General features: G+C 51.7%; 1 protein-coding gene and 1 non-coding gene across 14 annotated transcripts in view; both read left to right on the top strand.

The window, feature by feature from the left end:
• Nap1l4 (nucleosome assembly protein 1 like 4) overlaps window positions 1-24889 on the top strand; it is a 33050-nt gene that overhangs the window by 6337 nt on the left and 1824 nt on the right. For 5 of the 13 annotated variants that reach the window (XM_078045379.1, XM_078045380.1, XM_013365238.4 and 2 more), the window contains 13 exons: window positions 2333-2362; window positions 3060-3163; window positions 5826-5925; window positions 7879-8020; window positions 8158-8244; window positions 9561-9686; window positions 12350-12421; window positions 15083-15222; window positions 16415-16560; window positions 17804-17826; window positions 18215-18352; window positions 20480-20509; window positions 20854-20910. In XM_078045379.1, the coding sequence (XP_077901505.1) occupies window positions 2349-2362; window positions 3060-3163; window positions 5826-5925; window positions 7879-8020; window positions 8158-8244; window positions 9561-9686; window positions 12350-12421; window positions 15083-15222; window positions 16415-16560; window positions 17804-17826; window positions 18215-18352; window positions 20480-20509; window positions 20854-20910 (1179 nt within the window). In that variant the 5' untranslated portion in view covers window positions 2333-2348. Of the gene's footprint in view, window positions 1-2332; window positions 2363-3059; window positions 3164-5825; window positions 5926-7878; window positions 8021-8157; window positions 8245-9560; window positions 9687-12349; window positions 12422-15082; window positions 15223-16414; window positions 16561-17803; window positions 17827-18214; window positions 18353-20479; window positions 20510-20853; window positions 20911-22523; window positions 22562-24889 lie in introns of all 13 variants that reach the window. The other 8 variants (XM_078045384.1, XM_078045385.1, XM_013365241.4 and 5 more) reach the window with 5 other exon arrangements.
• LOC120890179 (small nucleolar RNA SNORA54) lies at window positions 12941-13063 on the top strand. The gene has a single exon (XR_005734425.1). It is a non-coding gene; the product is annotated as a small nucleolar RNA SNORA54 (small nucleolar RNA).

Here is a 24889-nt window from a genome sequence, read left to right as displayed (position 1 = left end):
TCTTTTCCAGCCTCAGCTTCCTCACTTAAACTGAGGGAGTCCCTCCTTGGTAGAGCTGATGTGAGTGTAGAACGCTTGAAGTGCCTGGAACGGCAGCCCTTCGCTGGTCCATGCCTGTTGGAAATGGAAGGCGTGGCCTTACTGGACAGCATTGCTGGGTTGGCGAAGAGGCATCTGTTCATTAGACTGGCAGTGGTCGGTGCTTCCAGGACAGCAGGCTCCCTTTGGCAGTTAGTGTAATTGAGGGAGGGGGCCGTTGGGTGCATATTAGGCACGGTGGCCAGTGTGTAAGTGGTGTCAGTGTGTAGGCAGCTTGGCAGGGTCAGGATCCCTTCATACTCTGACCCATAAAGACTACCACAGCAATCCTGTTATTGCCGTATAAATTAAGAATAACTGTGGTGGAGAGTCTATTACACAAAGATGCTCACAGGGACCATTACCAAAAGTATGTCATGGGGCTGGGGTTGTGCTCAGTGGTAGAGTGCTCGCCTAGCATGTGTGAGGCCTAGGTTCCATCTCCAGTATAGCTGTGTGTGTGTGTGTGTGTAAAATCTCATAGAAAAACTTCACCTCAGTGTGTAATAACTGGCAAATGGTGTGTTCACTCAGATGTTTGGCATCAAACGCAATTATGAAGGTTGGTCTGTGTCACTCCTTGCATGTATAATGTGAGAAAAGGTGAACTGTCACCTTGGGAATCTTGTGATTGCAGCAGGTCCAGCAGAGGAGCATGCACTGAGAATAGAAGGGTGAGGTTGGCCTGCCTAGAGGTAAGAGTTGGGATCCCATGTGGAATGAACTGGAGCTCTGCAGAAGGCCAGGGGGCCAATAAAGGGTCACATTGAGGTGGGGCTAGACCTGGCTACTGCTGTGGTGATGGTGTGGTGTGACCAGCCTCCCTAGGGTTTGTTGCATTTTTTTTCTTAATAATTTACCTTAATAAATAATTTTTTAAAAAACAATATAATCTATAGTATTTTTATATGTTTTTTCAAACAGTGAAAATCTAATTTAAAAGTGCAGTTGAGTTAAATGCAAAACAGTTGTAGGTCATATATTCTAATTGGAGCTGTTTGTCATGAGTACAGAAATTTCTTGCTGCTCTCTTTTCCAAAAGCTTGTGAGTGAGTGGTTTGGCTTTCTGTGCATCCTGGGAAGGAGATGGGCCAGGTTTCAGCTGGAGCAGTTCAGGCACGCAGGGTCCCCTCCATCACGCTTGAGGAGCTTTGTTCAGGTTTAGTATACATTCAGGGCCCTTTCGGGCAATGCATTTATATATTGGCTTGAATTTGTGAAAATTGGGCTTTGCAGCTTTTTCAGTATCAAGTTCTTCTATTTAAGAAAGCGTCTTATGTCCCATCTTTTAATATTCATGGGTAAAACGTTGTTCAGTTCTTCCATCTAGAGATAATCATATTAAACATCCTATGAAAGTGAGATTCTGAGTGTGTTTTTTGTTGTTTTTGTTTTGCTCGTGGTGTTAATGGAACCCAGGGCCTCAAGCAGGCTAGGCAGTACATAATGTTACCTAGCAGGGCATCTTCAGTGTAGAAGTCAGAGGTGCAGAACTAGCAGATGAAATTAGAACATCGTGCTGTGCATTAATTTGAGAACTAGTGTAAACACCAGCGAATGCTTTGAATTGGTCTGAAATAACTGGACTAGCATTATTATATTGTCATGGTGTGTTTACTCAGACGTTCCTGTTGTAAATTAGGATTAATTGTTCTTATCAAGAAGCTTGGTCTTTTTAGTGCCAGTAAGAGACATTTTATGAGTAAAATTTTCATATAATGAAATGCACATTTTTTTTTCTAGTACTAGGAATTGAACCAGGGGTGCTTAACCACTGAGCTACATCCCTAGCCCTTTAAAGTTTTTTTTTGTGTTTTTTTTTTTAATTTTGAGACAAGGTCTTGCTGAGTTGTTTAGAGCCTAAGTTGCTGAGTCTGACTCTGAAGTTGTGATCCTTCTGCCTCAGCCTCCTGAGCCACTGGGATTACAGGCATGTGCCACTGTACCTTTTGAAATGCGTTTTTTTTTTTCTTCCCCGCAGTGCTGGAGATTGAACTCAGGGCTTTGCACATGCTAGGCAAGTGCTGTACCACTGAGCCCCATCCCCAGCCCTGAAGTGCATATCTTAAGTACACAGTTAAATGAGTTTTGGCAAACGTGTGAACCCAAATAACATAGCCAGATCTGAAATATTAACTTCATTCCTAGAAAGTCCCTCCTGGCCCTCTTAGTGCATCTCCATCCCATAAACAGTGTGGAAGAGCACACTGAACAGATGTTTGTGAGTGTAATTGTGACTCTCTTTGATTTGTAGGAATAAGAGCATTCAGATGGCAGATAACAGGTAAGCCTGAATGGACTTATTCATCAGAATTTAAAGCAAGGTCAGTGAGCAAGAGCCAGGGTGGGTGTCATTCATTTCTAGAATAACATGTGAATGCACTACTCTGTAGCTGATGGCTCATTTGCTTCTCATGGATCCGAGCAGGTGAAGAAACGCCTCAGACAGTGGTCAGGGGAGAGGTTGTAGGTTGCTCAGGGTGGGTTTGGGCTGTGTGTTTCTGCCTTCCTTGAGGAACGCAAGTCCGTGAAGAGCCTTAGCTCTCTTCCTGTGGAGCTGCATTGTTTTAGAGAGTCTGCTGGCTTTCAGAGCACTGTGGGGACTGTGTCCCACACGGGCAGGGCTGCTCTGCTGGGTGGCATGAGCAGAGGCCAGACAGGACAAAGTTGGTAGGGTTGGTTGGGTTTTGAGGGCTGGGAGCAGATTTTTAAGGGAAGAAACAACAGTTGTTGTAGAAACAACAACTAATAAGCCCGAGCGAGGGCTGCAGGTTGGAACTCTGGGTGGGAGAAGGGTGCTGAGTGGTGGGCGTTTCCTTCAGGACAGGTAAGTCCCTGGGGTGATAGGATGCATCGTGTTCCCTGGTTCTGTGGCTGCAAACACTGCCTAATGTGTTGGAAAAAATGGGAGGAAAACTTATTCCTGTGGTTTGTTTTTGCAACTTTCTTGATGGTGATACTTTTTAAACACATTGTTTCAGTTTTTCAGATGGTGTGCCTCCAGATTCAGGGGAAGCTGCGAAGAATGCAGGTGGCCCAGGTCAGTCAGCTGCACCTGAAACGCAGTTGGAGGGCTCGCCTGCAGGTGGGCAACCTCTTCCTCTGGAATATGTACTGTACTAACACCAGTGTGGGGTTTCAGTCTTGGAAGGGTTAGAAACACCAGTTCGAGATGAACATCCCGTACCTGGTTTAGAAGTGACCGTGCAATAGGAAATTCAGACTCTACACAAGTAAACCATAGCACAGCGCCCTCTGCTTACCTGCCCTCACTTAGGTGGGCTTCAGATACACATCTGTACCCTGCCTTTCCTTACCCTGCTTATTGTGAAGCAAATTCCATGTGTCATTGTATCCATAACTTCACAGGTGTGATAACTTTCCCCATTAAAAAATCTTACATATCCAGATCCACCTTTCACTGTCCAAAAGCAAGTTGTGGATATCTCCTGTTTTCCTAGTAATTTAATGTAATTCCTAAAATCTGGAATGTACTCTTAGAGACATGGTGCTGTTACCACAACCAAGAAGCTCAGCGCCCACCCAGTGCCATCATCCAGGGTCTGTGGCACATGTGTTTTCCTGTACTTCCAGCAGTTGCTCTCGCCCCACACCATGTCTGGGACCTGCTGGAGAGTCACATTGGCACTGGTTGCATCTCTGCTCTGGCATCGCCTCCCTGTGGCTGGCACCCAGCATGCTCTGGCCCATACTTGTCCTGTAGCGTGCCCCATCTGGTTCTGTCCTGATGAGGTCCAGGGTGAGCCTGTTGACGAGAGCCACCCAAAGATGACGTGGTGCAGTACATCAGGTCAGGAGCTGTGTGGTGCCAACCTGGCCTCTGCTGGGGACCCTGTTGGCTTCTGTCATCATGGTCCTTAGACCTTGCCTGCACTCACCGCTCCTCCTGATCGTCACGCCCACTGACGGTCTTGCTGGATTGGAATGACTGGAGGCTGTCAAAGGGTGCTTTTCCTGTCCTGCTCCTGCACTCCGTGGACGGAAGAGCCCCCTTCCCTGTACTGTGCTGTCGGCTCAGGGTGCTGTCATGTGCTGCCCTTCCCTTGGTATGAGGTTGTCCTGTCTAACCAGTGGGTCTCTTTCAGCTGTCCTCTTGAAGTCCCCTGCGTTTTGAAGCACCTCTGGTCTTGCAGCACAATGTGATGTTCCATTTTACCTTGAGTTTTCCTTGTCCCCCCAGACCAGGAATCACCATTTATCCAAGGAGCCCAGTTTTTTTTAGTGGGGAAAGATAACCTAGAAACCAGAAAATATATATTCAGAGTCGTTTCTAGTCCATTTCAGATGACACATCTAGAGATGTGTTGTTGTTGTTGTTTTAATACTTTTTTAGTTGGACACAGTACCTGTATGTTATTTATTTATATGTAGTGCTGTGGATCAAACCCAGGGCCTCGCACATGCTAGGCAAACGCTCTATCACTGAGCCACAACCCCAGCCCCAGGAGATGTGTTTTTATATGTGTGCAGTGTTTGACAGATTATGCATGTATGTGCAGTTTTCTGTATGCAAAATTGCATTAAAATTGAGTGGTGACACACCTGTAATCCCAGCAGCTTGGAAGGCTGAAACGAGTTTGAGGTCAGCCTCAGAAACATAGGAAGACCCTAAGCAATTTAGTAAGGCCCTGTCTCAAAGTAAAAAACAAAGAGGGCTGGGGATGTGGCTCAGTGGTTAAGTGTCCCTGGGTTTTTGCCTCTTGATAACAACGATAACAACTAAATATTTAAATAGAGTAGTTGGTGTGTTTGACTTGCCTGTGTTCCATGATATATATTTCATGTATATCAGCATGAGTGCTCCCAAGTGTATACCTCCTCAAGTACAGGAGGGATTATTTTATTGTTTTAAGAGGGAAATTATTCACCAAGTCCTGCAGTCTGATGCCATGAGCCCGGTATTAATCCCACTCTGTGGTCAGAGCTGAGTGAAGGACAATTTCCACCCTGTGGGTGTCGTTTTATTCTGGGAATTTGGGCTTGTGAATACCAGTGGTGCAGTGTGGGACTGTGGGAGATGTCAGGGAGCAGGGTGGTGAGCAGTGAGTGTTCTGTGGAGGGTAGGGGTGAGAGCATAAGGGCCTGGGGCGGGGGAGCAGCAGGGCAGAGGACGCTGGCAGGCACACTGCCTAGACACAGGTCACACTCCTTTCCTCAGCTAGGTGAGCAGAGCACACGTGGATGGGTCCTGTTTTATTTGTGTCATATCCCTGGTCTTGGCTTTTGGACACCACTGTGGGACTTGGGGAGGCTGCAAGGTAGCCAGAGATAGACTGAGCTTGACAATCGTGAGGGTGCAGCATATCTACAGCAAAGAATCAGACACCTCAGGGCATCCCTGGCCACACAAAGAATATTGTGTGCTCCTAAAATAAAGCTTAACTAGCTGGGCATAGTGGTACATTCGTAATCCCAGGAATTCTAGAGTCTGAGGCAGGAGGATCACAAATTTGGGGTCAGCCTGAGCAACTTAGCAAGACCCCGTCTTAAAACGAAACGAGTTGGGTGCAGCTGAGTAGTAGAGCATCTACCTGGCATGAGCAAGGCCCTAGCACTGCCAAGGAAAAGTCTGACTTTTCAGAATGTGTTTTTAGGAAGTCACTTGCTATGTTTAGAAGTTAGTAGCTTCACAAAACTAAGTCAATCTGCGTAGGAGATTTCTGTCCTTGGCTGTTCTGTGTGGGTGTGTTTTAAATACTTTTGGTCTTTTTTCTGACTCTTGATAGAAAAGCTCACAGATCAGGTGATGCAGAACCCACAAGTCCTGGCAGCTCTGCAGGAGCGACTTGATAGCGTCTCTCACACTCCTTCCAGCTACATCGAAACGTAAGTATGCTACAGGATGGAGTTGAAGAGACCTTTTCCACTGCCCCAGAATGAGGATAAGAGTGCAAACCTTGCCTAGAAGAGCCAGGTCCAAAGATGGGTGTCCTGCCCTGTGGTTGGACACTCATGGGTGCAGGTGGAGTTGTCAGCTAGGAAGTGCGCAGTGCCACCCTGTGGCGGTGTGGAGAACTTCAACCATCACTGGCAGCAGAATGTTGTCTGGCTTCCCCCACCAAGCCTGTGGCTGCTTGTGTTGCACAGTGTGAGTGATAAGAAGCCTCCCATCAGGCCAGGGTTTGACCTCACAGGATGTCCCATTCTGTATATCAGCTCCTACTTAGGGCTCATTGATGCCCCCAGGGCTGTAAGGAGGGGACACTGGGGTTTGCTTTGTCCATTTGGTGGGTTCTCTAGGGATTACTTGGTGGGTAAGGCTTGCTTTGGTTTGGTTGATCTGGCTTGGTTTTTGATAGGGTATTGAACCAAGAGCCTCGTGTGTAGTGGTCAAGGTTTTCCCAGGGTGGAGATAGACCTGAGTGGGTATGCCGTCCAGCTCTCTGACTGTGGAAACTGAGCAAGCAGGTGTCTTTCATTCCCTGACAGGAGTTGCAGGCCTGGGGACAAGGTTCTCTGGGCACAGAATTGGTTCCACACTGGCCTGGTGCATGAGGATGCGAATGTGCTCCCTCCAGGGCTATCTGACACTGGAAGACCGGGTTCGGGAACCACTCTGTTCCTCTCGGTCGTGACTAAGCACTTTACTTTAAATAAATCATTGTCCTGGGTTCATAAAAAGCTTATATTAATTTATAGGGCTGCTTCATACAGACGTAAAACAAGCAAACAACAGCAACAAAAAAGGACCTAGAACAAAACAGGCAGAAAGCTCTTCCTTAGGGCTGGGGCTCGGGCTCAGAGGTAGAGCGCTCACCTCGCATGCATGAGGCACTGGGTTCAATCTTCAGCACCATGTAAATATAAAGATTATATCCACCTAAAACTAAAAAAATAAATATTAAAATTCTTAGTTAATCCGGTTGAAAGAAGAGCTTGCCCTGTTGGTGAGTTCACAAGGACCTGCATGTGGTACCAGATAGTTCTGGACAGCATGACCTAAGCCATTCTGAGTCCTGATCAGGTCCTCTTGTGCCAATTTTCTGTTTGTTTGGGGTTTTGTTTAGAAGTCTTTCATGCGGCTGGCCCAGGGGCTCTACCACTTAGCCACATCCCCGGCCCTGTTTTGTATTTTATTTATTTAGATATAGGGTCTCACTGAGTAGCTTAGCACCTCGCCATTGCTGAGTCTGACTTTGAACTCATGATCCTCCTATCTTTGGTTATTTCCTCCCAAGCCTCTGGGATTACAGGCGTGTGCCACCATACCTGGCTCTTTTTATTTTGAGACTCACTGAGGGTCTCACTGAGTTGTTAAGGGCCTCGCTACATTGCGAGGGCTGACCTCAAACTTTCAGTCCTCCTGGCTCAGCCCCGGGGGTAGCTGGGATTAAAGGTGTGCACCACCATGCCCAGTTTGTTAGTTGTCACAATAGTGATGTTCCCTGCACTGCCCTGGGTGAATATCTGGTTATTTCCTTAGGATGAGTTCTTAGTGGTATGATTATTGCATCGGTGAACATGTCCAGAGTTCCCATCAGCCCCTAAGAAAGATGAGTCTGCAGGCTTTCGTGCCCTTGGCCTCCTCAAACCTAAGGGTGGTGTTGTGTTAACCACTAATTTTGCTAAGGAAAACTGCTTCCAGATGGTACATGTTTGGGGTTTTTTCATGAGGTCGAACCTTCCTGTGGGACAGTTTTCTTTTGTGAATTATCTTTTCCGCTTCTTCTCTCTTGGCCATTGTGTGCTTCTCTTAATGGCTTTGGGAGCTCTTGTCGGTAGCAGGGGGTACGAGGTTGCTGTGCTGAGGCTGAGGAGGCTCCCCACTCCCTCTCCTAGCTTGCCCAGGGCCGTCAAGAGGAGAATCAACGCGCTGAAGCAGCTCCAGGTGAGGTGTGCACACATAGAGGCCAAGTTCTACGAGGAGGTGCACGACCTGGAGAGGAAGTACGCAGCCCTGTACCAGCCTCTGTTCGACAAGGTGGGCAGCGCTGGGGGTGGGGGGCGGCCTCTGCCTGGGGCGTGGGGACCCTTGTCTGGGAGACATGGTGCAGACATTCTTCTGGCTCTGGAGTTTCCGAGTCGCCTCGGGTTCTAAGGGATTTTGTCTTCACACAGAGGAGAGAATTCATCACTGGTGATGTGGAGCCGACAGACGCAGAGTCAGAGTGGCACAGTGAAAATGAAGAGGACGACAAGTTGGCTGTAAGGTTTTGGGGAAAAATGAGTGGGTGGACTATGTGTTCTGTAAGAAACAACAACATGCCCATGGGCTTTTTTTTTTTTTTTTTAGTTATAGGTGGACAAATATCTTTATTTTTTTTTTTTTTTTATGTGGTGCTAAGGATTGAACCCAGTGCCTCATGCATACTAGGCGAGCACTCTACCTCTGAGCCACAACCCCAGCCCCTGATTTGGTGGTTTTTAAATCATCAGTAAAGCTTTTTCCAGAGAAAAGCGCTCCTAGCAACAGGTGCTTCTTCCCCCTCAGGTTGGGCACTTGGGTCCCTGTGGCGAGCGAGGCACAGCTCCTTTCGGTGTCTCTGAGGCACTGTGTTGGAATAAAGGATTGGGTGAGCCAGGAACAGTCACACTCCAGTGAAGGTCATGGTCCAGAGAAAGCGGGGGTCAGCAGGGGTGCCACACACCTGTGTCCCTAGTCACTGGAAAGCTGAGAGTGTGGGGGGAGACCTCGTGGAATACCCACCGCCAAGTGCAGCGCAACATGACAGTGTTTTCCTTTTGTGGTGCCGGGGGTGGGACCCAGACTCGACCTGTTAGGCAGTCGCCCTGCCCCTGGGCCACACCCCATGCACATCAGCCTGATTTCACACTCACAACGCAAGTAGGTTTATCTTATAGCATTATGCTTTTTTAAAATGTGTGTCAGTTTTGGTAGCCATCTATAGTTTGGTCTTTTGGAAATGGGCAGGGCCTGGCCTGGTTAGAACTCTGACTGTGGGTGAGAATCCATTCCTTAGAACCCAGGACACCCTGCCTTTGCCAGCTGGGAAGCCCCGCGAGGCTGTTCTGAGCCAGCCAGCCCTGTGACCAGGAACCTCCCTCCATGTTCCTTTTCCCTGGGGCCATGTTGTTCCAAGACCCCCATCCACGCTGCCAGGTGCCTCTGGTCACCACCCCATGTTTGCCCAGTACTTGCTTATCCACATGTGTAGCTGTGCAATTTCTCTGTGCTAAAGATACTGCTGCATGCAGCAAAGGTTTGTTTTTCTTACTTCAACTCCCTGCCTTGCACCCCATTTTAAATAGATGTGGGTTCAGTCTGCTGGTATTTGCCACCTCTGGCTTTTCCCCCCACTGTGACATTGTGTCATGGGTGCTTCTGGATATAGTGGCTTGAGTGATTTTTTTTCCTTCCATGGTGTGGAGACATCAAGTCGGAAGGAATAAGTTTCAAGTAGAAGCTTGTGCAGTACTAAAGTTTGGCTCCACTAAGCCTTCAGGCCAATTACTAATTTGTTTTTGTGACAACTATTCTGTTTTGCATCTTTATGGTTTAGGGAGACATGAAAAACAAAGTAGTTATAGCCGAGAAACCAGCAGCAGAAGAGCCAAATCCCAGAGGAATCCCGGAGTTCTGGTTCACCATCTTCAGAAACGTGGACATGCTCAGTGAGCTGGTGCAGGTGAGCCGCTGCTGCCTGGTGGCTGGGAGGTGCTTTCCCTGGGCAGGCATTTGGGTAGCAGCCCCGAAGCTCTGGGGGCAAGGCTGGCAGTGCAGGCGGAGTCTCACCCTGTGTGGGTCGCTCCCCCTCCTGGGGCCACGCGTCACCCTCAGAGCCTGTTCACGGGTGGGGGTTGCTCATGGGCTGTGAGCAGCAGCAGCTGAGGACAGGACCCTAGCGGGCGGGTCAGCCAGCTGGAGGAGGGCTTTGAGTGTCTGCGCGTCTCCTCCTCGGGGTGCTGTTGGAAGGGCCTTGTGCCCCTCGCTGCATACGTGCAAAACAAGCTGCTGGTATGTTCTGACCATTGCCATTGAAAAGTCTCTTTTTAACAAAAAGGAGTAGCCAGCCTTTCTGTGTCCCACTCACCCACCTTCCTGTAACCAGAGAAGTGGTGTGTGACTTTCCTGGAAGTGAATCACAGAGTTCTGCCCTAACCTCATTGACTGACCTGCTGCACGGTCACAGAAACTGCACACAGACATCCAGGATGGCACAGCTCGACCCACAGGGCTAGTACTTCTGCCAGGGCACAGCCACCTTGTGCCCTGCCCGGAGTTTTGTGATCCTGAGTGGTGACTTTGAGGGTCCCTTGTTGCAGTCTTTACTGCCTGCCTTGTGATGGTCCTGCCTGGCTTGCCTTCACTCATGCCACACCTGGGAAAGGGTGGGAAGAGCAGCTGCTTTCTCATCAAGGCCTGGGAGGCATCTGAAGTAGAAGAGCCTTGGTTTTCCTGATCCAAGCTTCCTTTTGGTATGAAAAGATGAGATTAACGAAAACTGGACCATACTTTGTAAAGCCTGCTCTTCGAGACAAGGTTTGGAAAGATGCAATCTCTACCAGCTGTATTTTTACCAATGTTTGACTCATCTGGCAACTTTTGAAACTACTTATAGCATCATTAATGCCTCTCATGCTGTCCCCAAATCAGTGAGGTGACTTTCTTGGTGCTTTTAATTTGTGCTGGTTGTTTTGTGGTCCTGGGGATGGAACTCAGGGCCTCGCGTTTTGCCACTGAGCCACACCCCAGCCCTGGTGGTATAAGAAGCTAATGTATTCTAAGGATTATAAAAACCCCATTGACGGGCTGGGGCTGTGGCTCGGTGGTAGAGCACTTGCTTATAGCACATGTGAGGCCCTGGGTTCAATTCTCAGCACCACATGCAAATAAGAAAATAAAACCAAAGATCCACCACCAACTTAAAAAAACTGACAGCAGGGGGAGTGCAGTCCCACCTCGGGAGGCTGAGGCAGGACAATCACCAGTTCCATTCAGACTGAGCGATTGTGTGAAACCCTGTCTCGAAATAAACTAAAAAGGGCTGGGATGTGGCTGGGTGGTAAAGCACCCCCGGATGTGACCCCCATTACCAAAGGGAAGAGCACCACATCAGGGGAGCAGAAAGAGGAAAGGCGGGTTGTGGGTCTGGTCAGGGTGGGGCCTGCGCGCTTGGCCAGGCACAGCGAGGTGAGGCTCTGACAGGTAGTGGGAGATCTGGCCGCCATCCTGTGTGTGTGGCAGCGTCACGTGGTGTTAGGGCAATTACGCTGCAGCGGCAGGTGTCTGCTGCGCAGGGAAGGAGGCAGTTCTTACTTCCTGTGTGGAGAGGAGGTCACTTGTCCTGTTCCTCTTGATTCTCTTGAAATCTCTGGGTGGGGCTGCCTGGTGTCCTTTAACTCTGTGCTGGGGCATCTCTAGGATCGAGTGCTACAGCTAGGCCCTGGGCCTCTCGGGTTCCCTGCTCACGGGTGCCTGGTGGCTGAGGGGGAGAGCATAGCTCAAGTGTTGGGGTTGGGGACAGCAGTGCTCGTGCCGTGGTGGAGCTGGGGCTGTTCACATGGCAGTTGCACAGCAAGCCCAGTGCTGTCTGCTCTGGCCCTGAGGAACGGCCTTCCTTTCCGAATCGCGTGAGCAGAGTGGGTTTAGAGACCTGCTGGGTTTCTTATTACTGTGGCTGGCTTTTGCCGGCATCTTTTCTGTGCTATCACCAGAACTTAAAGTTGGGAAGTCGGCAGTTACCAGATTGACTTCCTAAATGTCAGTGGAACCTGCAGGCTCTGGGCCCACGGGCTTCAGGGTGAAGTGGCTCTGGTGGCGCACACCCCTTGACACACGCGTGAGCATTGCAGCTGGCCATGGCCGTAGTTTGCTTTTTTCATGGACTCATAAAATGATGGGTTAGGTGAGCTCTGAGGTGAGATGACGGTCACTTGTAAAAAGTGCACAGTCACATGAGTTCTAAGTTCTTGCAGGTTGGACAGTGGGCACACTTTGTGCTGTGGATTTGGGATCTTTACTGCCACAGATGGGAAAGTGGCTACCAGTGTGGGTTGGTGGCACTATTTCTCTGTGTGTGGTGGCAGGTGGCACAGGAGAGCAGGCAGGTACCAGAGGTAGTCTTACAGCCAGCATTGATGGTCACTGTTTTGCCAGCCAGAGATAGATGGCACGTGGTTCTTGGCATATGTTGTTGCCATCACTGTTGGGAAACAGGTGGGGCCAGCCGCTGGAGGTGGGTCCTGGGGCAGGATCCAGGTGGCCAGCCACCCTCGGGCATGCCCACTGCCCTACCCTGTACACCTTGGTTTAAAAGCGGATTGGAATTTTTTCCCTGTTTTTCCTTAGGAATATGATGAACCAATCTTGAAACACCTGCAGGATATTAAAGTGAAGTTTTCTGACCCTGGCCAGCCTATGGTGAGTACAAGCTGCTGCATTTCGGTTGGCTGTGGGGCCTGAAGTTGGGAGCTGGAGGTCCAGACCCTGTCACCTGTTGCCAGGCAGCCCTGAGAGGGATGTTCCCCAGGGTCAGGCTTCATAGCCTGTGCCCTCTGTGCCTCACTGAGCACTGGAGTTGAGTGAGTGGCAGCATGGCATGGGCCACGTCCTGCCCTGGGCATTGTGACACACAGCTCCTCAGAAACCTGTGGTAGAAGGACCCCTAGGGCACACAGGTTCAAGACCAGCCTGCGCAACATAAGGAGGCCTCATCTCAAAAGGGAAAGGATGGGAGGTGTGTGCACCAAGAGGAGCACCTGTGCAGAGGTCCCAGGTACTGAGGAGGGACCTGTCAGGGTTCAGGCTTAAATGTAATGGCAGATGCGACTGAAGAATGCTTTCCTACTCTGGTGTCACAAGACATCTTTCTAGAATGACCATCCCACAGGAGTGTCAGTGGGAGTGGGCCTGCCCTCGGCCGTCCCCTGGCCCTCCAGGTTGCACTGTTCGTAACCCTTCAGCCTGGCTGTGGCTGGCGGGTTCCATTCCAGTGCCACAGCATCTCCAGCAACACATGACTGACTGACCAGTGGCTTTCAGTTTCAGGTCTTGGAGACAGTGTTTTAGGAGGGGCTGTGGGTTAGGGATCTTCGGAGCCTGGGACCTAGGACTGGTTCTGTGGCCTGCTTGGCCTTCTATGACTTCTCCCAGTCTGGTGTCCAAGGCGCCTGCAATTCTGAGGTTCTGTTTTCTTGCTCTTTTTTTTTTTTTTTTTTTAAAGAGAATTTTTAATATTTATTTTTTAGTTCTCGGTGGACACAACATCTTTGTTTGTATGTGGTGCTGAGGATCGAACCCGGGCCGCACGCATGCCAGGCGAGCGCGCTACCGCTTGAGCCACATCCCCAGCCCTGTTTTCTTGCTCTTCTCTCTTGCCCATAGATCTTCCAGATGAAGTTGACATTTTCCCTCTGGGGCAGCCCCTTTTTCTCAGTGGACACTTGCTTGGTGGTTGCCGGGGTCCCTCTTCCTTTCTCAGCATCTTCTTGTCTTCCACCTCACATGGCTCTTAGACTAGAGCCTTGGTGTAGCCTTGTCACCTCCTCTTTCCCTCTTGTCTCCCTTGTTATAAAAGCCAGATGTGCTTCTTAGGGAGACCGTAGAAAGCAGAGTGTCCCCTTCTCAGCAGCTGTCCTCAGCTCTGCGTTTCCCCACCGCCTTTCCTTTAGAAGTCCTGTGCAGATCCAAGAAGGCAAAACCGCCTGACTCCAAGGGGGCCACCTGTGCAGAGGCGCAGGTCACTCCTGGCTGGGGAGCTTGTGTGGCTCTGGCCATCGGCTCTGTGTGACCTTCCCCAGGTGTGCCAGCCACGACTCACTCGCAGCTCCTTGGTGTGAGGAGGTGGAAGAGTGGCCACCAGCTGCCTCTCTCCCTGCTGGGGGAAGTGGTCTGATTTTGGTTACGTTCTTTTGTTGGGGTGAGGCTGGCGGGTTGGGGTGGGTGGCATGCCAGGTTGTGGCAGGTCGGCAGGGCAGTCCAACCTTAGGTCTCTTCTCTCTTGATTAAGCAAGGGCAGCGGGGTTAGAAAAATTAGAAAGTAGGAAGAAACGTGATATGGAGAAGTGACAAAAGGAAGTGAGGAGGAGAAGGAACACGGTTCCACCTGTGCAGAAGTGCCGGTGGCTGGGACTAGTAGCAGCAGTGTGCTGGCATCTGAAGCAGCCTCCCTGACCACTGCTTGGTGCTTGCTAGCTGCCCTGTCTTACTGTGCTGGGAGTGGCACCCAGGGCGTTCGTGGTGTGTGCTGGACAGCCCCCCAGCCCACTTTGCATTGCCCACCCTCACCATGGGGTTTATTTTGAGCTCTTCTGGTCAGGAGGGTGTGTTTCCTCGGGGGCTGCAGTGCCTGCCACGGCTTCCCGTCTTCTCTCCCACTGACTGCTTTGCCCTCACGTCCCGGTGAGCGGAAGTACTTAGGTCCAGCAGCTTGGCCAGGACTAGGCTCTGTTCTGATTGCTGTGGTGTCACATGTCACTGTGTCCAGCCAGATGGTTGCCTCAAGCAAGACAGAATTCCTGGAAATCAGGCTGGGATGTAGCTCAGTGGCAAAGCGTCTGCCTTGCATTCGCAAAGCCCTGGGTTCGACCCCCAGTTCCAAAAAAGACAAAAAAAAAAAAAGAATTCCTGGAAATCTTGGATTAGGGTCAGGGAATGGGCTTTTTACTTAACATCTGGATCCTGCCCCATGTCCCTCCTGAGCCTGTGCACATCCTAGGAGTAAGCCCAGTGTCCCGGAAAGTCCGTCTGCCCTGCGGTGTTTTTTGTACCGTTTACCCCCAGAGAAGGGCATCTCTGTTTTTCAGCTGTGTGGCTTGTGGGTGAGCTTTTCCTTTGGCTGGCTTGGCCTCACCCACACCTGTCTCTGTGCACACCTCTACTTGCTATTCAGGGTGCCCGTTTCCTCCACGTCTGCCAGGGCTTCCCGAGTGGAGGGCCTGCTCTGTCCTCCTGCATCTTGGTGCTGTCTTCTGTCAGCGGAGCAGCATGGTTGCTGCCCGCTTTCTCTGCCAGCCCACAGACCAGAGCCCTGTTGCCGGTGGGTAGACTTTTCATGGTGCTAACTCTGAGTTTCTGCTTCAGTCTTTTGTGTTAGAGTTCCACTTTGAGCCCAATGACTACTTCACCAACCAAGTCCTGACGAAAACGTACAAGATGAAGTCAGAGCCCGACAAGGCCGACCCCTTCTCCTTTGAAGGTCCTGAAATAGTGGACTGCGATGGGTAAGAAGAGGCGTTCCTGACTTTCCTTGATACAAAAGCAGAAGGTAGTTTTGGAATGTTATGGCAAAAAGGTAGTAGGAATGATGTGCAAAGTCTCGTACTTGCTTAAACGCACAGGGTTGTGAGTGTGTGCAGATGCAGAGGGGGGTGCGGTGGGAAATGGGTCTCAGGGTTTTGTGCCATCTGAACGCAGAGGGTTGGGTTCCCTGGACACCAACACTTAAACTTGTTTGGAAAGGGCAGGTACAGGGGTTGACCTCAGGGCGCTCTACCACTGAGCTACACCCCAGCCTTTTCTATATCTTATTTTGAAACAGAGTCTCACTAGGTTACCAAGGCCCCAACCTTGCAGTCCTCCTGCATCAGCCTCCCTAGCAGCTGCCATTTAGAAATGTGTGCTTCAGTTTAGCTAGGCGTGGTGGGTGGTTCATTCTTCAGAATCACCAAAAAAAAAAACAGAACAAAACAAACTGCATATGAGTGTTTTGTCGAATGAATAAGTCAGTGCGGATCAGTATTGCTCTAGTGGTCTTTTTTGAAATTGGCAGCGTATCTGCTGTTTGCTTGGGTGATTTTCATCTCTGTAGACCACCAAGGACAGACTCTGACTTAGGAAATTGTTCTATTTTGAATTAACATGCTAATGCATTAGAAGCAAATATTTATTGTTGAAAATCTCTCTGTGTAAGTAGTTTGGAACTCTTTATTAAAATACCACTAGGCTTGAAGGACTGGGTGATGAGGAAAGATGGTCACAGGGCAAGGCCCTCATGCGGAAGGGCCTGGCCTTCCCAGGTGTGCTCTTGCATAGATGACACCCAGCTGCTATTAGGGCCATGTGTGTCCAAGATGACAGAGAGGCAAAGGTGGGCACATCCCAGGCCCTGCGTTCCTCACTGGTTGTCACCTGTCACAGTGGTCCCTGTTGGTTGACTTAGGACTTTGAGTGCAGGTATATGAGCGTGACTCCACATGTGCTCTGGGCTTGGGTAGCAGTTGGCAGGCAGGGTCCTGCTGTCGTGCAGACCTGAAGAGGCCTCGACACAGAAAACACACTTTCACGCTCCGTGTGGGACGCCTGGGGCATGGGTGCCCTCCTGCTTTCTGAAGTCAAAGCAGCAGCAGGGTTCCAGCCCTGGAGCCCATGTGGGCTCTCCTGAGTGGCACCACTCAATGGCCATCTCCCCTACAGGTGCACCATTGACTGGAAGAAAGGAAGAAACGTCACTGTCAAGACCATCAAGAAGAAGCAGAAACATAAGGGACGGGGCACTGTCAGGACCATCACTAAGCAAGTCCCCAACGAGTCATTTTTCAACTTCTTCAATCCTCTGAAAGGTCTGTTGGCAGGGCTGCTGGCTCTGTCCTGCACACCGTGTTGTGTGGCTGTGTGACGCGGAGTATTCCCAACTGTCTCTGCAGGGAATGGCGGCCGCACCCCAAGTTGCGCTGGTGCCCAGGCGAGAGGCAGGGTCTGGGGCGGTGGAGTAGGAGTGTCAGCCGCAGGGGAATAACAGGCCTTTTCTTATATCTGCCTAGCTAGTCCCAGCCAGGAACCTATAGCTGCACTTCAGGGAAGCCAAAGGGGCACCTGCTCCACTGCTGTTCCTCTGCTGCTTCCCGGGCACCCCTGGGGAGACAGAGGTCGCTCTGCAGGACCCCTCTTGACCTCTCATCATCAGGCCCCTTTCCTTAGCACACTCTTCCCTCCTGCCTCCACGTCAGACACAAGCTGGTGCTGGCTCCTCATTGGCACATAGCATGTCATGCATATGGTGCGAGGGTTGGTTCTGCATCACCACCAACTTCACTTTTTTGTGGGTTTTTTTTTTTTTTTTATTAAAGAGAGAGAGAGGGAGGAGAGAGAGAGAGAATTTTTTAATATTTATTTTTTAGTTCTCGGCGGACACAACATCTTTATTGGTATGTGGTGCTGAGGATGGAACCCGGGCCACACGCATGCCAGGCGAGCGCGCTGCCACTTGAGCCACATCCCCAGCCCCTGGTTTTTTTTGTTTGTTTGTTTTTGTTTTTTCTTTTTTTTTCTTGGTACTAGAGATTCCGCCTCCGGCACTTGACTACTGAGCTAGGGATTCTACCCTGGGTACTTGACTACTGAGCTATATCTCCCATTCTTTTTTTACTTTGAGACAGGGTTTCAGTAAGTTGCCTAGGCTGACTTGGAACTCACCGTCCTTATGATGTGGTCTCCCAAGTTGCTGGGACAGCAGCATGGCCGTTGTACCTAGCAGCACATAGAGTTCTGCAGGGCACAAGTTAAATCCCTTTGTGGCATAAATGCACCAAGTGGCCTGTCTGAACCCTCATAGGCTTTCCTCCTAGTGACCTTTAGACTCTGCCCTGCTTTTCTGAACCTTGGCCTTTTCTGCAGAAGTTTGGGCAGCAGCCCATGACTGGGCAGAGCAGACGGGCCTGGGGCAGCGTCACAAGTGGGTGAGATGGCCAAGGCTCCCTCGGCTGCCAACTGTCTGTTCTGTGCCGGTCGATCGAGCTTTCTCCTCTGGGTTTAAGACTTGGTTGTCAGTGTAACTCAGACTTGTTTTGCCTTTTCGTTTTCTAGCCTCGGGTGATGGAGAATCACTGGTAAGATGTGTGTTGTCAGAAGTCTTTATTTCCTGGGGGACTGCCTGCCCTTTCTAATCCATTCCCGCTCCCATAGGCCCTGGGGTTCATGTGAAGTTCTCGCACCTGGGGGTGGCTCTCCACCTTGGCTTCAGGAATAGACATTGTCCTTCTGTCCAGCCCATTCCCCCTGGGGCTCTGATACCCTCTACTCTGAAACCATTGGGCAGGAAAAGAGCCATAGGCCCACTTTGGAAATGCCTAAGCTCATTTTGAGTGGCTTTTGTATGTGGTAGCCATCACCCAGAAGTGCAGAAATTTGGTGTTTGAAGTCCAATAAACCAAAAGGGAGGGGGGTGGAGTGTTTATCCCACTGAAATGAGCTAACGTGTTGGCTTTTCCCTCTCAGGATGAAGATTCTGAGTTCACGTTAGCCTCAGATTTTGAGATTGGACACTTCTTCCGTGAGCGGATTGTGCCTCGGGCTGTGCTTTACTTCACTGGGGAGGCTATCGAGGATGACGACAATGTGTGTGGCTGGGGACAGGTGGGGTGGGCTGTCTTGGGTACCTAGGCTCTGGGGATGTGCATGCAGGGAAGGCCTGCGAGCCTCAGATTTGCATGGCACCTGGACAGTGGCATGGGCCCATTGGTCTCCTATGTCTGGGAAACAGGAGAAGGGGGCTCCTAGAAGGAGCTGCAAGGAAAGCAGGTTTCTGAGGCTGTTGACCCCCATCACCTGGTTAGCCTGCTTGCTGACTCTCCCCACTGTGCCCTGTGGAAGGCCGCCTCAGGGAGGTCTGGCCTTGGCAGTGGACCCATTCTAGCTGGGGCAGGACAGTCAAACAGAGACCTCTGCTCCCACAGGCAGGCCCTGTGCTTTGCTAGAAGCCATCAGTGGTGGCCGAGGCTCGGGTTGCTCCCAGTGGTCTCAGTTGCTGGGTGTGATTGGCTGTGCAGCCTCTGCTATCTGCCTGCAGAGCTCAGGCTCCCTCCCTCCCGAGGTTGATGAGGCTTCCTATAGGGGCAGGAGCTCAGTGAGGATCCAGGGGCCTGGCCCACTTCCCACCTCCCTGTGTACTGAGGGTCCTCTGGCAGTGGCAGGAGGACGGGCCAGTCTTGTGTGTTGGGAGGGCGGTCTTAGAATCATGTTTGACTTGTAAAATACAGCTGCCCGGCCAAGGATGAAGGTGGTCAGTGTGAGGACACATGGACACTCAGCTCAGTGTTGGGTTCCTAAGGCCCAAAGCAGCTGCAGAAATGTAGGTCTTAGCTCCTGGTGGTCACTTGGAGTCTTGACTAGCACTTTCCAGTAGCGTTTTCCTTTAACATGGAAATGTGCCTGCTCTATTCAGTGTGGCTGGACTGACCTCAGGGGCCATTGTTTTGATGCCTTGAAAATGACTCTTGTGACCAAGGCAGTAGTGTTTAGGTAGTGTAAGGGTAAGGGTAGTGCACGTTGGAAAGCTCACTGTAAGTCAGGTCTTCGGCTCTTAATCGTGAACCCATGGATTTGAAAAGCCCTATGGGCGGTGTTTGCTTCTGCTGAGCTTAGAAGGACCAGCTCCTGCCCAGCTCCTTAGATGAGTCCTTTTCCTCCTCTTAGTCATGGTGTGCCTGTACCTTAGTGTCCTCCTCTATAAAAGGAGCTGATGGCAGTGACGCCCCTTGTGCCAGGCATTTGGGTTTTAGCAGGTGCTGGTGTAAGAAGTGCCTTGTGGATGTTCAGTGCGGGAGGAAGGGCAGTGGTATGCTTGGTTCGATAGGCCTCAGGCCCACACCAGAGCCTCCGCTGGGTAGGTTCCCTAAGCCTGAGAGGCTGGTGCTTGGATCTTGGGGACTTGGTGCATGAAGTTCTTCATGTGTGGCTTTCTAAAGTGCAAGGTGCAAGTCACCCACTGCCACTCAGGAAAGAGGAGGAAACACGTCTCTCTGTAGCCAGTTTCCTCAGTTGCTGTGCAGTGCCCGAGGGATGTCTGTGCCCCGGAAGTCTGGCCCATGCCAGGAGCCAAGGCTCTGCAGCCCGCACCCATGGGGTTGCATTCACCTTTGCCTCTGTCTCGTGTGGAGCTTGAATCTGAGTCTGACCAGCCGTGCGTTGGGTGGAGGCCGTGTCGACCAGGACAGCTGGCTGTAAGCGGAGGTCCTCCTCCGGCTGACTGTAGGGTGGAACACCAGGGCTTATTGCACTGCTTTTGGATCAAGGCCACTTTGCCCCTTGCGTGAGGTATGAAATGGTACCAAAGTGCCTGCATGTGATAGAATTATGCTAGCAGTCATTTAACTCATCGCCCTGCAGACACCCGTTCCTGGCAGCCCTGCTTCAGCATGAAGACCACAGTGGGCCCTGGGTCCAGCAGGCGCTTGCTGGCAGCTCCCTTGGTAGCCCTCCCCATCCTTACCTCTGGTCTTTGAGTGAATTTAGGTTTCCCACATCCTAGGAAAATGCAGAGCTCATGAACACCTGGCCCCCTCCAAGCAGGCGGTGCGCGTCCCAGAACCCAGGCAGCCGCACACCTGCCTCCAAGTTGCTGGGGGGCTAGCACCGCACAGCAGCTGGGCGTCTGCTCTCCAGACCAGACTGGTGGGGGTGCTTGGTGGGGGCTGGCGTCTAGGGCAGCGTGACCATGGTTTTCCACACCTGAAAAGGCTTTTTCATTTTCTCCCCCTCCAGTTTGAAGAAGGCGAGGAAGGAGAGGAGGAGGTAAGGAACCCAGGCAGGAAATGTCATCCTTCCCTCACGGTGTGAGTTGCAGGCCACATGGTGCCCTCTCCCCATGGGGTACCTTTGACCAGCAGTTGGCTTGTGAAGATGTGCCTTAGAGAAGTTCCTGAAGGGCTGTCACCTCCCTGTAAAGAAGCGTGTGCCTTGCTGGGTTATCTGAGGAGGAGACACCCCAAACGGCTTGCCTCCAGGGGAGGAGAGCAGCCCTGGTGGGCAGTGCCACCCACACCCTCCTTCTGAAACAGGGTTTCTTCTGCATAGTGGACTCTGGGAAGTCCAGCCTGCAGTTGACTCTCCTGGCTGACTCACTCCTTTTCACACAGGAATTGGAAGGTGACGAGGAGGGAGAAGATGAGGATGATGCCGAAGTTACCCCCAAGGTCAGTCATCCTGAGGCTCCTGACCTGAGCAGTGCTGCACTGCTGGACTTGGACCGATGCTCCCCACTTTGGGGCAGTGGCGGTGCATGTAGTTGTGTGTGTGATTTTCTACTGAGAACACTTAAAATGTGTCAGGAAAACACTGGGATGAGGAGCTATCTGGACCCTTGGTGACAGGTTTAGTACAGGTGTTCAGGAGAGAGCCTCAGGCCTTCCTGCAGCCGTGTCTCACCTGCAGACTCCATCAGCTGCGCACCTTTAACTCCAGATCTCACCTCTCGGGGATGATTAAACTAACCACTTGGCCCGCTTGGATGTGGTGGGGAGAGATGTGAGGAGGGGGCTCTGAGGGCTGCTGTGGCTCAGAGGCAGAACAGTGGACGCGAGGACATCACCTAGCTGTCCTTGGGCTGAGGGTATTGAGAAGACAGCGCAGGTGTCTAGACGTATCTCAGGTAGCCTTAATAAACGACAGAGTTCACTGAGGAGATTTAAAGGGAAGGCGAGAGAGCGGCCCCTGGTTTGCCTGGACCTGGTCCTCCTGGGGCCTCGGGCACACACCACCATCCAGAGCTGCACTGGTGCAGGGCTGACCTGTGGGCACCTCTGAGCACAGGGTGGGCTGTGGGCTGTGCTGGCACCTGGTGTTTCCGGGGCCTGTCTCCGACTAGCTGTCCTTCCCTGTCTGTGCTATTCGCCTGGGTGGAGTGTGCACTCGAAGCTGAGGGTGCAGGGCCGATATTGAGAGGAGCACGTGCGCACAGTGGATCCCTCAGGAGGGTGGAGAAGGGCTTCTCAGAAACAGGCTTCACAAATACCATCCGGCGAGCTTGGGGGCGCCCCTCCCATAAAGGTTGCCCTGTGGGCCACAGGCTCTGCGCTATAGTGTGCTTGGCCATGGGTGATGGGCTCCCGTCCACACGCAGTCCACTTGTGGGGTCCACTTGTGGGAACCAAGACATGTGGCTGCCCTGTGGGCGTGTGGCGGGCCTGAGGCAGGTGTGCGATTGGCCGGGTGAGCACATGGTCTGATGTGGGTGGAGGGCAGGACTGGAGACCCCTGCCAGTCCCTGTCCTCGGTTCCGTGGCCTGTGTGGTACTTGTGTCACTGTTCTGCAGGCTCTGTTCCTTCGTTTCTTCTCCCGTGTCATGTCCTCCCTTCTGTCTCTTCCCATGCCCGTTTCTGAAGGAGCATCTACCAGGTGGCTCCAGGTGGTCAGCATGGAGCGAGTCCCATGCTGACCCCTGCAGCCTGGTTTCGCTGCCCGGGTTGGGGCGTGGCTGGGGCACTAATGGCTGATGGGCTCTCCACCACATTCCCGAGTTGTCCGCTGTCCTTGGCTCATGGTGCCCTGTCTCCCCTCATGTGCACCTGTCCAGGGTGTCTGCAAGGCTAGGATGGGGGGTGTGGCTGGTGTTGGGGTGACCACGCTCTGGAACCGGGCCCTGTGCTGGCCTGCTGGAGGGACAGCTCTGCTGCGTTGAGTTGCCCACATCCATTACTCCGCGGCCCTTCTGTGTTAGGAGATTCGTGGCTGTCTCTTCCTGTATAATTTTGTGCATTTCGTTTTCTTTCATGCTGACGGTTCCTTTCAATTTTTTTCCCCATTTAGGTGTAATTTTTGTCTGTTAATCATTCATACGTTCCTAGGTAAGGTGGAATCCATTCGTACCTAACTTCCAAACTGCTGGTCTGTACTTTGCCATGTGATGCTTGGACCTGGGGGACACAGAAAGTCGCCCTCCTGGCATACGTGGTGTGCTGCAGGGTGCACGGGCTTCCCATGGGGAGTGCTTTGTGCAGGGCCCGTGGCTGGTCTTGGAAAACCAACAGGCAGAAGCTAAATCTGGCATCTTCCTGAGCCCTGGGTGGCACTGCTGGTGAAGGAGTGGCCCTGAGGCCTAGGGGTACTGCTAGTGATGGTGGTGCTGCTATTCAGGAGGGACCACAACAGGCAGCCCCAGGGGTCAGCATTTTGCAGAATCAGAATGGCCCTGACATACCTGTTGTCCCCAGCCGCACCGCTGTGGAGACGGGTCAAATGCTGGCAGTAGAACAGAACCGGTCATAGGTGGAAGTGAGCCATTGGGAGCTGCCTCCACCCATGTTCAACCTGGAAGCTCCCTTGGCCACCGGGGTGGTGGCACTGGGTTTGGCAGAGATCCTTGCCATGCACCAGACCCTCCCCTGAGGAAGAGGAAAGGCGGGAGCAAGAAGTCACAGCAGAGCCCCTGCCCATTGGCATAGGCAGACTTTGGTTTACCAGGGGAGCCCTGGACCTGGTGCCCTGAGCCAGGCCAAGTGCATGTCGTCCATCAGTGTTGAGCGTATTCTCCCCAGGGGCCTGTGGCCACTTGGCTGTGGCCTCTGTCCTTGGTGTAGCCGGCTATGTTAGTGGCCTGGCTTTACCCTCCCTTGGCCTGACGGGTATCCCAGAAGCCCAGCTGCAGGAGTCCCATGGTGGGCAGGATCTGGTCAGGTGACTGCCTTTGAGAACATTGGCTCCCTTCTGAGCAGTCGTGTTGGCATTGAGTGAGCAAGCTCTGATCAGAGGTAGTGACGTGCGGGTGCTGGGTGTGGCCCAGGTGTGGAGCACTTGGTCTATGGCCCAGTATGCGCAAGGCCCCAGGTTTGATCCCCAGGACCAAAAATACAAAAAAATAAATTGACGTGCAGGACACTCAGTTGAGGTGCACTTAGCCTCTGCCTGTGTGTGATGTACACATGGCGAATGTCCGTTAATGAAACCCATTCCCAGAGTTCTTCCTGCCCACCTGCAGGAGCTGGGTGCTTCATGGCTCCAGCAGGGTTGGGTTGCAACTGTCCTCATGCCCAGAGGGAAGGCAGCTCCTCAGACCTGGGGGCCCAGCACCAGTGAGGCCCACTCATTGGCCTCCCTCAGAACTGTCATCTGCAAACAAGTGATTGGGGTTTTTGTGTTTTCTTTGTTTTGAGTAAATGGAACCCAGGTCCTCTCGCACACCAAGCATGTACACTGTAGCCCTGAGCCACATCCCCAGCCTTTTTATTTTGAGATAGGGTCTGGCTAAATTACCTAGGCTGACCTCAACCTTGGAATCCTCCCGCCTCAGTCTTGGTTTTAAGACCAATAGATGCACATTCTGGTTGTGCCATAGGCTAAATGACACAGTACTCTGTGTTATGCGACACTGTGTTTAATTCACGCGTGCATAGGTATGTGGAGACTCCATCCGCTCAGAGCCCTAGTTCTCCCTGCAGAACCTCTTGAATGGCTTTCTTTTATTTGCAGTGCCTGAGGTAGAACCCAGAGCCTTCTGCATGCTGGGCAGGACCTGTACCCCCACCTGCACCCCAGAGCCTGGTTTCTGTTTCCTAGCCCAGTCCTAATGTGGCTGCACCTACACAGGGCACCCCCACTTCCCCACAGTCTTCTGTGTTGGGCCATCGCTGGGTTCAGCCTGGACAGACTGACAGCACTCAATTATGTCTTTTTGGCCTAGGTGTGAGGCTGGGCTTGGGTTCCTTGGGCAGCCTGCTGGGCAGGTGAGGCTTAGGAAGGGTCATCTGCCTCTTAGAGCAGCCTGTCATTGTGCCAGGCAGAAAATTGGAGGGTGGGTTGCAATTTAGACCAGGGACTGAGGTTTTTCCTTGATGCTTTTATGCATCTGTAGTATGTACTTTCTATCCTTTAAGTGACTTCTCAAAGCATGAACTGTAACCCAAGCTTCAGTGGATAGGCTTATCTTCGATGTTTTTTAGCAATTGGGTTTGGTTTGGGTGGTATTGGAGATTGAGCCAGGGGGCACTTTACCACTAAGCTGTATCCCAACCCTTTTTATTTTTTATTTGCACACATTGGCCTTTCACCTTACCATCCTCTTGCCTCAGCTCAAGTGGCTGGGGTTACTGGGATTACAGGCATGACCACCAGCCCTCACCACACATTCCTTTGAACCACATGGCACAGGCCTTTCCTAGACATTGAGGCTTATCAAG

The sequence above is a fragment of the Ictidomys tridecemlineatus genome, chromosome 4 (assembly GCF_052094955.1).
Source record: "Ictidomys tridecemlineatus isolate mIctTri1 chromosome 4, mIctTri1.hap1, whole genome shotgun sequence".
NCBI lineage: Eukaryota > Metazoa > Chordata > Mammalia > Rodentia > Sciuridae > Ictidomys > Ictidomys tridecemlineatus.
This window is presented reverse-complemented; position numbering and strand designations above follow the sequence as displayed.